Source organism: Babylonia areolata, chromosome 11 (genome assembly GCF_041734735.1).
Source record: "Babylonia areolata isolate BAREFJ2019XMU chromosome 11, ASM4173473v1, whole genome shotgun sequence".
In the NCBI taxonomy this organism is placed as follows: domain Eukaryota; kingdom Metazoa; phylum Mollusca; class Gastropoda; order Neogastropoda; family Buccinidae; genus Babylonia; species Babylonia areolata.
Window position 1 is genome coordinate 21,272,959 of NC_134886.1, and position 12,500 is coordinate 21,285,458.

Consider the following 12,500-nt stretch of genomic DNA (forward strand, 5'->3'; position numbering starts at 1 on the left):
CACTACCAAAAATCATACAACCACCACCACCAACCACCACTACCAAAAATCATACAACCACCACAACCAACCACCACTACCAAAAATCTTACAACCACCACCACCAACCACCACTACCAAAAATCCTACAACCACCACCACCAACCACCACTACCAAAAATCCTACCACCACCACCACCAACCACCACTACCAAAAATCCTACAACCACCACCACCAACCACCACTACCAAAAATCCTACAACCACCACTACCAAAAATCCTACAACCACCACCACCAACCACCACTACCAAAAATCATACAACCACCACAACCAACCACCACTACCAAAAATCCTACAACCACCACTACCAACAAATCTTACAACCACCACCACCAACCACCACTAACAAAAATCCTACAACCACCACTACCAAAATTCCTACCACCACCACTACCAAAAATCCTACAACCACCACTACCAAAAATCCTACAACCACCACCACCAACCACCACTACCAAAAATCCTACAACCACCACCACCACCAACCACCACTACCAAAAATCCTACAACCACCACCACCAACCACCACTACCAAAAATCCTACAACCACCACCACCAACCACCACTACCAAAAATCCTACAACCACCACCACCACCAACCACCACTACCAAAAATCCTACAACCACCACCACCACCAACCACCACTACCAAAAATCTTACAACCACCACCACCACCAACCACCACTACCAAAAATCCTACAACCACCACCACCAACCACCACCACCAAAAATCCTACCACCACCACCACCAACCACCACTACCAAAAATCCTACAACCAACAGAACCAACCACCACTACCAAAAATCCTACAACCACCACCACCAACCAAAAATCCTACAACCACCACCACCAACCACCACTACCAAAAACCCTATCACTACTTCCACCACCCACTCACGTGAGAATGGCCGTGGTAGTCATCATAGTCGTGGTGGCTGTGTCGCTGTTCCTGGCAGTGGACGTCCTTGTCGTGGTAGCACTGCTTGTGGTGCCAGTCAAACTGGTGGCCGTGTGGACAGTGCCTCAGGGAGCCGTGGTGATGCTGACACTCATAGTACGTCTGGCAGTGCTCTGCCTCGTAGTCCGGCTCCCGGCCGTGCTCCTCGTGACACGACTTGCTGGAGGGGCCTGGTCAGGGGTGTTGGTGGTGGTGGTGTTAGCATTCTTAGTGGTTGTAGTAGTAGTAGTAGTAGTAGCAGTGTTATTATTATTATTATTATTATTATTAATGCTGTTGTTGTTGGTGCCACCATTGGTGTTGTTATTATTATCATCATCATCATCATCATCATCATTAATGTTGTTGTTGTTGCCGCCATTGGTGTTGTCGTTATTATTATTATTATTATTATTATTATTATTGTTGTTGTTGTAACCAGCCGCCGTGGCGAAGTGGTTAGCGTCGCGGACTGACGGCTGGGAGGACGCGGGTTCGAATCCCAGCGGAGGTGGGTTTTTCGGCCCGTGGCCGGCTCCTACCCAGAGTTCAGTGTGCTGTGGGCTTAAATGGGGAGACTGGGACCACACAATCGAGTGTCATCCACTTCAAGGATGCGTCTTTGGGTGTGTTGCTCTAATTACCTGACCAACACTGCAAGTGTCTGTATCTCTCGGGCCTGGTTAACGCCGGGATATCATTATGACAGGAAGCGTAGAGTACAGCCTTGTCACGCAGTCCCAAACCAAAATGGACCTCCATAGCAATATCGTCATCATCATCGTCATCCTCCTCCTCCTTCATCGTCATCAATATAAAAACAAAATAGTCTCAAAGTCTGTGGCCTTTCATGCCCTGCTCTCATGGTGACCTCAGTTTCGATGCCCCTCCACTTCCGTGCTTGGGGGGAGTCCTGTCAATGTCGTCAGTGTCGGCAGATTCATGGGGGGCTGTTGTTTGAGGGACGTGGTGGCGGTCTCCACTCTGGGAGAGACGCTCACTCAGTCTGGCTCCGCGACTAAGCCATTATTGTCGTTAGTAGGGGGCTTAGTAGGTGGTGTCCTAGGTACGTTAAAACAGAACAGGCACCACTGAACACCACCGAAGTGACTCAGCAGCAGTGCAGGGTCTCCTCTGGTGTGTGGCCTCCAGGCGACCTAACATCGATGGTTCCCTGTGGACTGCCGACGCTGGAACTGCGACGGACGAACCCGGGTGTGGCCGTGTACGGGGGAATCTAAATGAGCGGCGTGGGAGTAATGCCACTGAAACGGTGCAGATGATGGGGCAGCAAAAAAAAAAAAAAAAAAAAAAAAAAAAAAAAAAAATATATATATTGTTGTTGTTGTTGTTGTTGTTGTTGTCGTTGTTGTTGTGTCATTTTTTTTCTAATATATCTATCTCATTATCATATTCTTGAAGATACATTGACGTGCGTATGCGTGTGGAGAGGTGGGCACGAGTGTGTGTGTGTGTGTGTGTGTGTGTGTGTGTGTGTGTGTGTGTGTGTGTGTGAGTGTGAGAGTGTGTGTGTGTGTGTGTGTGTTTGACAGAGACAGAGATAGAGACAGAGATAGAGACAGAGACAGAGATAGAGGCAGAGACAGAGAGAGACAGAGACAGAGACAGAGAGGTAGAGACAGAGACAGAGACAGAGAGAGACAGAGACAGAGAGAGACAGCGACAGAGACATGGACAGAGAGAGAGAGAGAGAGAGAGAGAGAGAGAGAGAGAGACAGAGAAAGAGGCAGAGATAGAGAGAGACAGAGACAGAGACAGAGAGAGAGAGACAGAGAGAGAGAGACAGAGATAGAGACAGAGACAGAGACACACAGAAAGACAGAGAGACAGAGACAGAGAAACAATGAGGAGGGGATAGAAAGTGGTGAAGGGGGGGATGAGGAATCAGAAGTGGAGAAGATGGGTTTGAAGATCATAGATGAGGTAGTCAACAGATGGAACGAAGAAGAAATGAAGAAAAAAAATGATATAGAAAGAGAATGACAAGAAGAAGAAGAAGAAGAAGAAGAAGATAGTGGTGAAGAATCGGGGGAGGAAGAGGAGGAGGAGCAGGGGAAGGAGGAGGAAGAGGAGGAGCAGGGGGAGGAGGAGGAGGAAGAGGAGGAGCAGGGGGAGGAGGAGGAGGAGGAGGAGGGGGAGGAGGAGGAAGAGGAGGAGCAGGGGGAGGAGGAGGAGGAGGAGCAGGGGGAGGAGGAGGAAGAGGAGGAGCAGGGGGAGGAGGAGGAAGAGGAGGAGCAGGGGGAGGAGGAGGAGGAGGAGGAGGGGGAGGAGGAGGAAGAGGAGGAGCAGGGGGAGGAGGAGGAGGAGGAGGAGGAGGAGCAGGGGGAGGAGGAGGAGGAGGAGGAGGAAGAGGAGGAGCAGGGGAAGGAGGAGGAAGAGGAGGAGGAGGGGGAGGAGGAGGAAGAGGAGGAGCAGGGGGAGGAGGAGGAAGAGGAAGAGGAGGAGCAGGGGGAGGAGGAGGAGGAGGAGCAGGGGGAGGAGGAGGAAGAGGAGGAGGAGCAGGGGGAGGAGGAGGAAGAGGAGGAGCAGGGGGAGGAGGAGGAAGAGGAGCAGGGGGAGGAGGAGGAGGAGCAGGGGGAGGAGGGGGAGGAAGGTGATTACAAGAAGAAGAAGAAGAAGAAGAAGAAGAAGAAGAAGAAGAAGAAGAAGGAGGAGAAGAAGAAGAAAGAAGAAGAAAGAAGAAAGAAAGAAAACAAAACCTTACCAGTGTGACTGCTTCCATGACCCTGAGTAAAACAAAGAAAAAAGTTTGTATCTTGCTTTGACAGTGCTGTTCAAAACAAAGGTCGTGTTGAAGAGGATGGATGTGATAATGACATCGATGTGAACTAGAACAGGAACAAAACGCAACGGAACCCAGCAAAAGAAGAAGAAGAAGAAGAAGAAGAAGAAGAAGAAGAATACACACGCATGTGACAAAAACGAAAATTCAATTGTCTTACTTTTCACACACACACACACACACACACACACACACACACACACACACACACACACACAAACACACACACACACACACACACACACACACACACACACACACACACACACACACATCACTCCACCGTACACTCTCCAGCTTCTGCTGGGTTGGGTCCAGTGTGTGAGATGGAAACGAAAGAACTTCTATATTCTCTCTCTCGATATTTTCCCCTGTGTTCTCTGTGTTACGACCTGAGTTTGAGCACCGACTGACCATCTGATCCATCATCCACCCCTTACTCTCTTTTGCTTCTTGCCCAGCTCAAATCCCTTACAGAAAGGAGGAGGAGGTGGTGGTGGTGGTGGTGGAGGAGGAGGAGGAGAGAATGCAAATATATATTAAAAAAAAAAATTCAAAATAGGCCATAGCTCCTCTCAGAGAGAGAGAGAGAGAGAGAGAGAGAGAGAGAGAGAGAGACGGAGCAGAGACAGAGACGGCAGAGAGACAGAGACAGAGACAGACAGATAGACAGACTCGGAAAAAAAAAGAAGCAAAAAACCCAACCCGAGACGGAGAGACGCCAGCAGAACCCAATGTAACCGTCCCTCCCTCCCTCTATCCCTCCCTTTCCTCCTCCTCCTCCCCCCTTGACCCCCTCCTACCCCCTGACCTCCTCCCCACCCCAACCCCCCACCTCTCCCACCTGCACTGCCTCACCCCCACCACCACTACCCTACCCACCGCATTCTCCCTCTATCTCTCTCTCTCCTTTCCCACCACCTTCCCTATCCATCCCACCATGAGGGCAGTCACGCAGAACGAGCCCAGAAGGGACATACCTACCACTACTGTTCACTGGTCACGGTACGTATAGCAGAACACGCTTGGCTTCGCCAGTGTCCGTAGGGTGTTACATACACTACGTACCACACTCCAGAGACTGGACCCCTGCCTAAAGCTCCGCCCTTCCTTGCCCCATCTCTGTAATTATTTATTGAGCTCACTGAAACACGAACAGAGCTTGACCACCCGTGTAAAGCGTCCACTGTTGACCACTTCGCCCATGGCAGCACACACACGGCTATTGTCCGGTCCACTCGTTCACTAACTAACCCTCACCACCACCTCCTTCCCCCCACCTCTCTCTCTCTCCCCCCCCCCCCCCCCATCCCACCCACCCGCCTCTCCTCGGCTCTCCATTTTTGATCTCCGCCTGTCCCCGGTCAAATGATAGGGTCGCTGCACGACACCTCTGAAGCGATACACAATTATTGTGTAGCTCAGGGGTGGTGGGGTGGTGGGGTTAATTTTGTTCTTTCTTTCTTTCTTTCTTTTTTTTTTTTTCCAAGGACCTTATTTTGACTTTATTTGTTGGACTATGTTTTTTTTTTTTTTGTTACGTCGTTAGTCTCTGCGAGTGTTTTTTTTTTTCTGGTATTTTATTTTTTAGTTTGTATTCGGGTTGAGATGTTTTGTTCAACTGCAAAAGATGCTACTTTTTTCTGATGTGACTGATGTTTTTAATGAATCTAATTAATGTTTCTGTGCCTGCAATTGATGCTCCTATGCCTTGTTTGTTTGAAATTATTTTGTTTGCGTGTTTTACAGTTCGGTAGTATTAGGATCATGACTCTTAAACTAGGAGGCAAAATTGCACTGGATCTTTCTTCTGCCGCCTTGGGGGCTGGTTGGCCTTTGGGAACCATCCCAACGCCGACTGTCCTAAAACCCTCTTGGCCGAGAGAGTGGGGATGTAACTTGGGCAAGACGCTGTCTCCTTTAATTGAATACTAGGTCAGATAGCCAGGACAGCAGATGCCTTCTCTGTTGTTTTGATGGTCATAGTCAGACTTGGTGTGTGTCCATCGAGATCGATGATGACCATCGTTGTCATCCTGCTGGGGGATGGGGGGAGGGTGGTGGTGGGGTGGAGGGGAGGATGCTCATGAATCTATCTGTGAATGCGCAGATGGCTGAATAGTCAGACTTAGTCTATTTGTGAAGGACTGTGACTCTCAAACTAGGAGGTAAGATTGCACTGGCTCTTAGCGCTGCAGCCTTGGGGGCTGGCTGGCCTTTGGGAACCATCCCAACGCCGATTGTTCTAAAAAAAAAACCCCTCTTGGCCGAGAGAGTGGGGATGTAAGTTGGGCAAGACACTCTCCACTATAATCAAATTCCGTTTTTTTCTCTCTCTCCCCCCCTCTTTACTATGAATTCAAAATGAAAAGTGATCAATAGCAAAGAAAATGAAGAAGTTAGCAATAGGAAATAAAGATAATCTACCATGCCACACACCAGAGCCTTTGTTTTCCTGTGTTTTTTAAATTTTTTAAATTTTATTATTATTATTATTATTATTATTATTGTTATTATTTATTTGTTTATTTATTTATTTTATTTTATTTTTTAAGATTATTATTATTATTTATTTATTAATTTAATTTAATTTAATTTATTATTATTATATTTTTATTTTATTATTATTATTTTTTTGTACGCTTATTGTTGACCTGTGTCCTTTCATCCCCCACCCAACGCCAGAAGTGATGCTATGTGTATCTGGCACTTCTTACCTCAGTGAGAAAAATTACCTGTAGAATTTCGAGAAAAAAGAAGAAGAAAAACACTGTTAAAAAAAAAAAAAAAAAAAAAAAAAAATCAGTAGTAAACTTATCAGGGAAACGATTTTAAAGCAAGCAAATTGACCTTTCTGGACCTGTCCTAAAACCCTGCTGGCCGAGAGAATGGGTGGAATCAAAATAAATTATTTAGCTCAGTCAGTCAGGACAGCAGGCGCCTCCTCTGTTGTTCTAGTGGTCATAGCGGACAGACTATCATACATACAAACATACATTGTACTGTACTGTATTACTCTTTTTTTTTTTTACTTTTTTTTTTTACAACAGACTTCTCTGTGTGAAATTCGGGCTGCTCTCCCCTGGGAGAGCGCATCGCTACACTGAGAGCACCACCCATTTTTTTGTTTGTTTGTATTTTTTCCTGCGTATTTGCTTTCCTATCAAAGTGGGTTTTTCTACAGAATTTTGCCGGGGACAACCTTTTTGTTGCCGTGGGTTCTTTTACGTGCGCTAAGTGTACGCTTCATGCGGGACCTCGGTTTATCGTCTCATCCAAATGATTAGTGTCAAGACCACTACTCAAGGTCTAGTGGAGGGGGAGGAGAAAATACTGGCGACTAAGCCGTGATTCGAACCAGTGCGCTCAGATTCTCTCGCTTCCTAGGTGGACGCGTTACCTCTAGGCCATCACTGTATACGGATACTCACGCTGTTGTGAGAGCTACTGCTGCTGCTGCTGCTGCTGCTGCCGCTGTGTCGCTGTTCCTGGCAGTGGACGTCCTTGTCGTGGTAGCACTGCTTCTGGTGCCAGTCAAACTGGTGGCCGTGTGGACAGTGCCTCAGAGAGCCGTGGTGATGCTGACACTCATAGTACGTCTGGCAGTGCTCTGCCTCGTAGTCCGGCTCCCGGCCGTGCTCCTCGTCACACGACTTGCTGGAGGGGCCTGGTCAGGGGTGTTGGTGTTATCTATTTATTTATTCATCTATTTTCTAATTTTCATTTTATATTATATTATTTATTTATTTATCTATTTATTTACTCACTTATTTGTTTATTTATCAATTCGTTTTTAAAAGCTACAATGACGTGTGTATGTGTGTGGGGAGTTGGGTGTTTGTGAGAGAGTTGTTTTTGTCGTTATTTGTTTATTTACTTGCTTATTTACTTATTTGGGTATTTGCTTATTAGTTTTTAAAAGCTACAAAGACGTGTGTATTGTGTGTGTGTGTGTGTGTGTGTGTGTGTGTGTGTGTGTGTGTGTGTGTGTGGAGGGGGGCGAGGGGTGTGTGTGTGTGTGTGTGTGTGTGTGTGTGTGTGTGTGTGCGCGAGTGTGTATCTTCTTTGATTTTTGTGGTCATTGTATGTTTAGTGAATGGTACCTTTCTCGTGTGCCCAAGTCAGGCCGACAGAATAATTGTACAACATTTAACCTCATCGTTCTTCTGGTCCTGTAGTGTCGATGATTAGGTTAAAACGATAAATGACTGAACGAACTGAACCACGTATGTACATGTATGTTTCTGAAGGCACTTTGGCAGAATGGTTGAGGCGTTAGACTTCTGGTCTAGTGGTCAGGGTTCGATCCCCCCGTGTCGACCTGGTCAGTGTTGTGTCCCGGGGAAAAGACACTTCACTCCGATTGTCCTCACGTCCACCCCGGTGTGAACTGGTTACCCGGACTCTGTTGGGGAAAGGTTGAAATATCTGAAGGAGAGGACTGGGCCCCTACTGCCTATGCCGGCCGAGCCCAAGATGCTGTGGACATGAGTTCACTGCCTTCCTATGCCGAGCCCCAGATACTGTGGGTATGAATTCACTGCCTTCCTATGCCTAGCCCAAGATACTGTGGGTATGAATTCACTCACTTCCTTGCCGAGCCCAAGGTGCTGTGGACATGAATTCACTGCCTTCCTATGCCGAGCCCAAGGTGCTGTGGACATGAATTCACTGCCTTCCTATGCCGAGCCCCGGATACTGTGGATATGAGTTTACTGCCTTCCTATGCCGAGCCCCGGATACTGTGGATATGAGTTTACTGCCTTCCTATGCCGAGCCCCGGATACTGTGGGTATGAATTCACTGCCTTCCTATGCCGAGCCCAAGATACTGTGGGTATGAATTCACTGCCTTCCTATGCCGAGCCCAAGATGCTGTGGACATGAATTCACTGCCTTCCTATGCCGAGCCCAAGATGCTGTGGACATGAATTCACTGCCTTCCTATGCCGAGCCCAAGGTGCTGTGGACATGAATTCACTGCCTTCCTATGCCGAGCCCAAGATACTGTGGGTATGAATTCACTGCCTTCCTATGCCGAGCCCAAGGTGCTGTGGACATGAATTCACTGCCTTCCTATGCCGAGCCCCGGATACTGTGGATATGAGTTTACTGCCTTCCTATGCCGAGCCCCGGATACTGTGGATATGAGTTCACTGCCTTCCTATGCCGAGCCCAAGATACTGTGGATATGAATTCCCTGCCTTCCTATGCCGAGCCCAAGATGCTGTGGACATGAATTCACTGCCTTCCTATGCCGAGCCCAAGATGCTGTGGACATGAATTCACTCACTTCCTTGCCGAGCCCAAGGTGCTGTGGACATGAATTCACTGCCTTCCTATGCCGAGCCCAAGATACCGTGGATATGAATTCACTGCCTTCCTATGCCGAGTCCAAGATACCGTGGATATGAATTCACTGCCTTCCTATGCCGAGCCCCAGATACTGTGGATATGAATTCACTGCCTTCCTATGCCGAGCCCAAGATACTGTGGGTATGAATTCACTGCCTTCCTATGCCGAGCCCAAGATACTGTGGATATGAATTCACTGCCTTCCTATGCCGAGCCCAAGATACTGTGGGTATGAATTCACTGCCTTCCTATGCCGAGCCCAAGATGCTGTGGACATGAATTCACTGCCTTCCTATGCCGAGCCCCAGATACTGTGGGTATGAATTCACTGCCTTCCTATGCCGAGCCCAAGATACTGTGGGTATGAATTCACTGCCTTCCTATGCCGAGCCCAAGATGCTGTGGACATGAATTCACTGCCTTCCTATGCCGAGCCCAAGATGCTGTGGACATGAATTCACTGCCTTCCTATGCCGAGCCCAAGATACTGTGGACATGAATTCGCTGCCTCCCTATGCCGAGCCCAAGATACTGTGGGTATGAGTTCACTGCATCGACAGCCGTAAAAAGCTGTGGGACCTTTAACCTATAATCTTTAAATATATGTCTATGTAACATAAAAAACAACAGCAAAAAACAACAACAACAACAACAAACACACCAAAAAAATAAAAAAAAACCCCAAAAAACAAAACAAAACAAAATTAACAAAAACAACAACAACAACAAACACACCAAAAATAAAAATAAAAAACCCCCAAAACAAAACAAAACAATCAAAAACAACAAAACAGCAACAAAAAACAACAACAGAAAAAAACAACCCAAAAAACAGCAGCAACAACAAACGCAACAACAAAAAACAAAAACAAAACAGCAACAACAACAAAAGCAACAGACAAAAAATCTGCAACCTCAAACATACCGTGACTGGACGATGACGAAGACCAAGACGACGAAGAAGATGATGACGACCATGACGACGACGACGACGAAGAAGAAGAAGAATGTGACGAATAGTACTCCCTCTGCCACTTGCAGAACACATCCTCGTCCTTCATGCATTCCTTGTGTTCGTAGTGGAACTGGTAGCCATGGGAGCAGTGCTCCAGAGAACCGGAGTAGTCCTGGCACTCGTAGTAACTTTGGCAGCTGTCGTCGTTCCAGTTGGGCTCCTTCCACCAACCTCCCGAGCTGGAGCTGGAGCTGGAGCTGGAGCTTGAAGGTGAGCTGCAGGTGTAGGCCATGGCGTCCTCTGGAAGCAGCTGCAGAACTAAGGAGGACAGAACACACCCCGGTCACGGAACATAAGGTTCGTCTTCGAGGACTCAGTGTCTGAAGACGAGCCTTTGGTTTGAGCAGTAGACACTTTTATCTAAGTGAATCAGTACCTGAAGACGGACGTACGGTTATACCCCCGAAAACGGAGTATGGCTGCCTACATGGCGGGGTAAAAACCGTCATACAGCCCACTCGTGTACATACGAGTGAACGTGAGAGTCGCAGCCCACGAACGAAGAAGAAGAAGAAGAAGAAGAAGAAGAAGAAGGTATGGCTACAACCGTAGACATTTCTGATCAAAGTGAGCTTCAGTTTCAGTTTCTCAAGGAGGTGTCACTGCGTTCGGACAAATCCATATACAGCTTCACCACATCTGCTAAGCAGATGCCTGACCAGCACCATAATCCAAAACGAACGCGCTTTGTCAGGCCTTGAGTGCATGCGTAAATGTTTGTGTACCTGTCAAGAGTGGATTTCTTCTTCGGAATTTTTGCCAGGGGACAATACTCTCATCGGCATGGGTCCGTCTTCAGTGCGCCCAAGTTTGCGTGCTGCACACGGGACATCGATTTATCGCCTTATCCAAATGACCAGATGCTCAGTTTGATTTTTCAGTCAAACTTGGCAGAAAGGGCGAGAGCGGGATTCGAACCCACACCCTCTCGGACTCTCTGTTTTGGCAGATGAGCGTCTTAACCATTTTGCCACCTTCCTCCTACGAAACATGTGAAACACCTTCCCGACACATGAAACCATGTACAATAAATGGAGAAAGTTTGACCCTAAAACAACATCAACAGCTGTAGGTTGTAAAAGAAGACTTACCTAGACTACCTCCTTGAGGGTTTGGCTTAGAACCCTCCCGCTCTCTCCCTGTTTCTCAAGTTTGACTGGAAAATCAAACTGAGCGTCTAGTCACTCGGATGGGATAAAAAAACAACCAAACCCGTGGTCCTGTATGCAGCACGCACGCACGTGGCGCATTGAAAACGTAATCAGTGGCAACAAAAGTGTTATCCTCTGGCAAAGTTATGTGAAAGAAAGTTCGTTTTATTTATTTATAGTCTGTTCATCTAAGATGATGATATTAGACTGAAAATAAATGATATTATTATTATCATTATTTGGATTATTATCATTCCTATCATAATGATGATTGTTAGTATTAATCAGAAATCGACATTTCTGTAGAAAAAGCACAAAATAAAAGGAAAAATGTCTGTTAATGTGTCCAGCGACATGCCAGCCTTGGCAGTCAGTCAGTTTTATATTTCAGACCAGATGATTTTTCGTAGACCTCCCTTCCGCAGAGCACCCTGCCTTTCAATCAGTCAAATTAAACTCTTCAAAGCCCAGAGAGAGATATGTCACGGCTATCGGGAAAAGATCTGACTGGTACAGGCTGCAAAACCTCGTCAATGATCAAGCAAAAGGTGAATAAATCCAAAACCTGATCAAACAAAATGTGGATAACTATGTAACAAATTACCTGTAATTACCCATTTTGTGAGGCCGGCATTGGTATTTACGTTAATGATGACAAAGAACATCGCTCGTTCGTTTAATTATTTATAGTCTATGTGAAAGAAATCCACTCAAATAGGTACGCAAATGTACACACATGCACTCAAGGCCTGGCAAGCGCGTTGGGTTGTATTGCTGTCGGACATTTGCCTAACAGATGTGGTGTAGCGTATATGGGCTTGTCCAAACGCAGTGACACGTCCTCGAGAATCAAACTGAAACTGAACCTCACTTTGATAAATGTCTACGCTTCAAACCAAACCATATGTTCGTCTTAGGTACTGAATCACTTTGGTGTGTCTTCTGTTCAAACCATAGGCTCGTCTTCAGAAACTGAGTCCTTGAAGACGAACCTACATTTTGAAATATAGGGAATTCTAATCCGAGTGATTCTTATTTAAGTTTTTTTCAGCATAGAATTCCTCCATCTGATACCAGCAGTTATTTTATCTAATTGTTTTCCCCATACTATGAATATTAGCTGCATGAACGCTAATTAGTGGGAATTTTTGTCGTTTTGATAATTGTTGTAATAGTTGTTGTTTGTTGTTGCTGTA

General features: G+C 46.6%; 1 protein-coding gene across 1 annotated transcript in view; it reads right to left on the bottom strand.

The window, feature by feature from the left end:
- The window catches only part of LOC143287325 (uncharacterized), a 22,568-nt gene that overhangs the window by 9,427 nt on the left and 641 nt on the right, over nt 1-12,500 (bottom strand). The window contains exons 2-3 of the mRNA XM_076595283.1: nt 10,064-10,411; nt 943-1,172 (exon numbers count right to left, since the gene is read on the bottom strand). Coding sequence (XP_076451398.1) covers nt 943-1,172; nt 10,064-10,411 — 578 coding nt within the window. The remainder of the gene's footprint in view (nt 1-942; nt 1,173-10,063; nt 10,412-12,500) is intronic.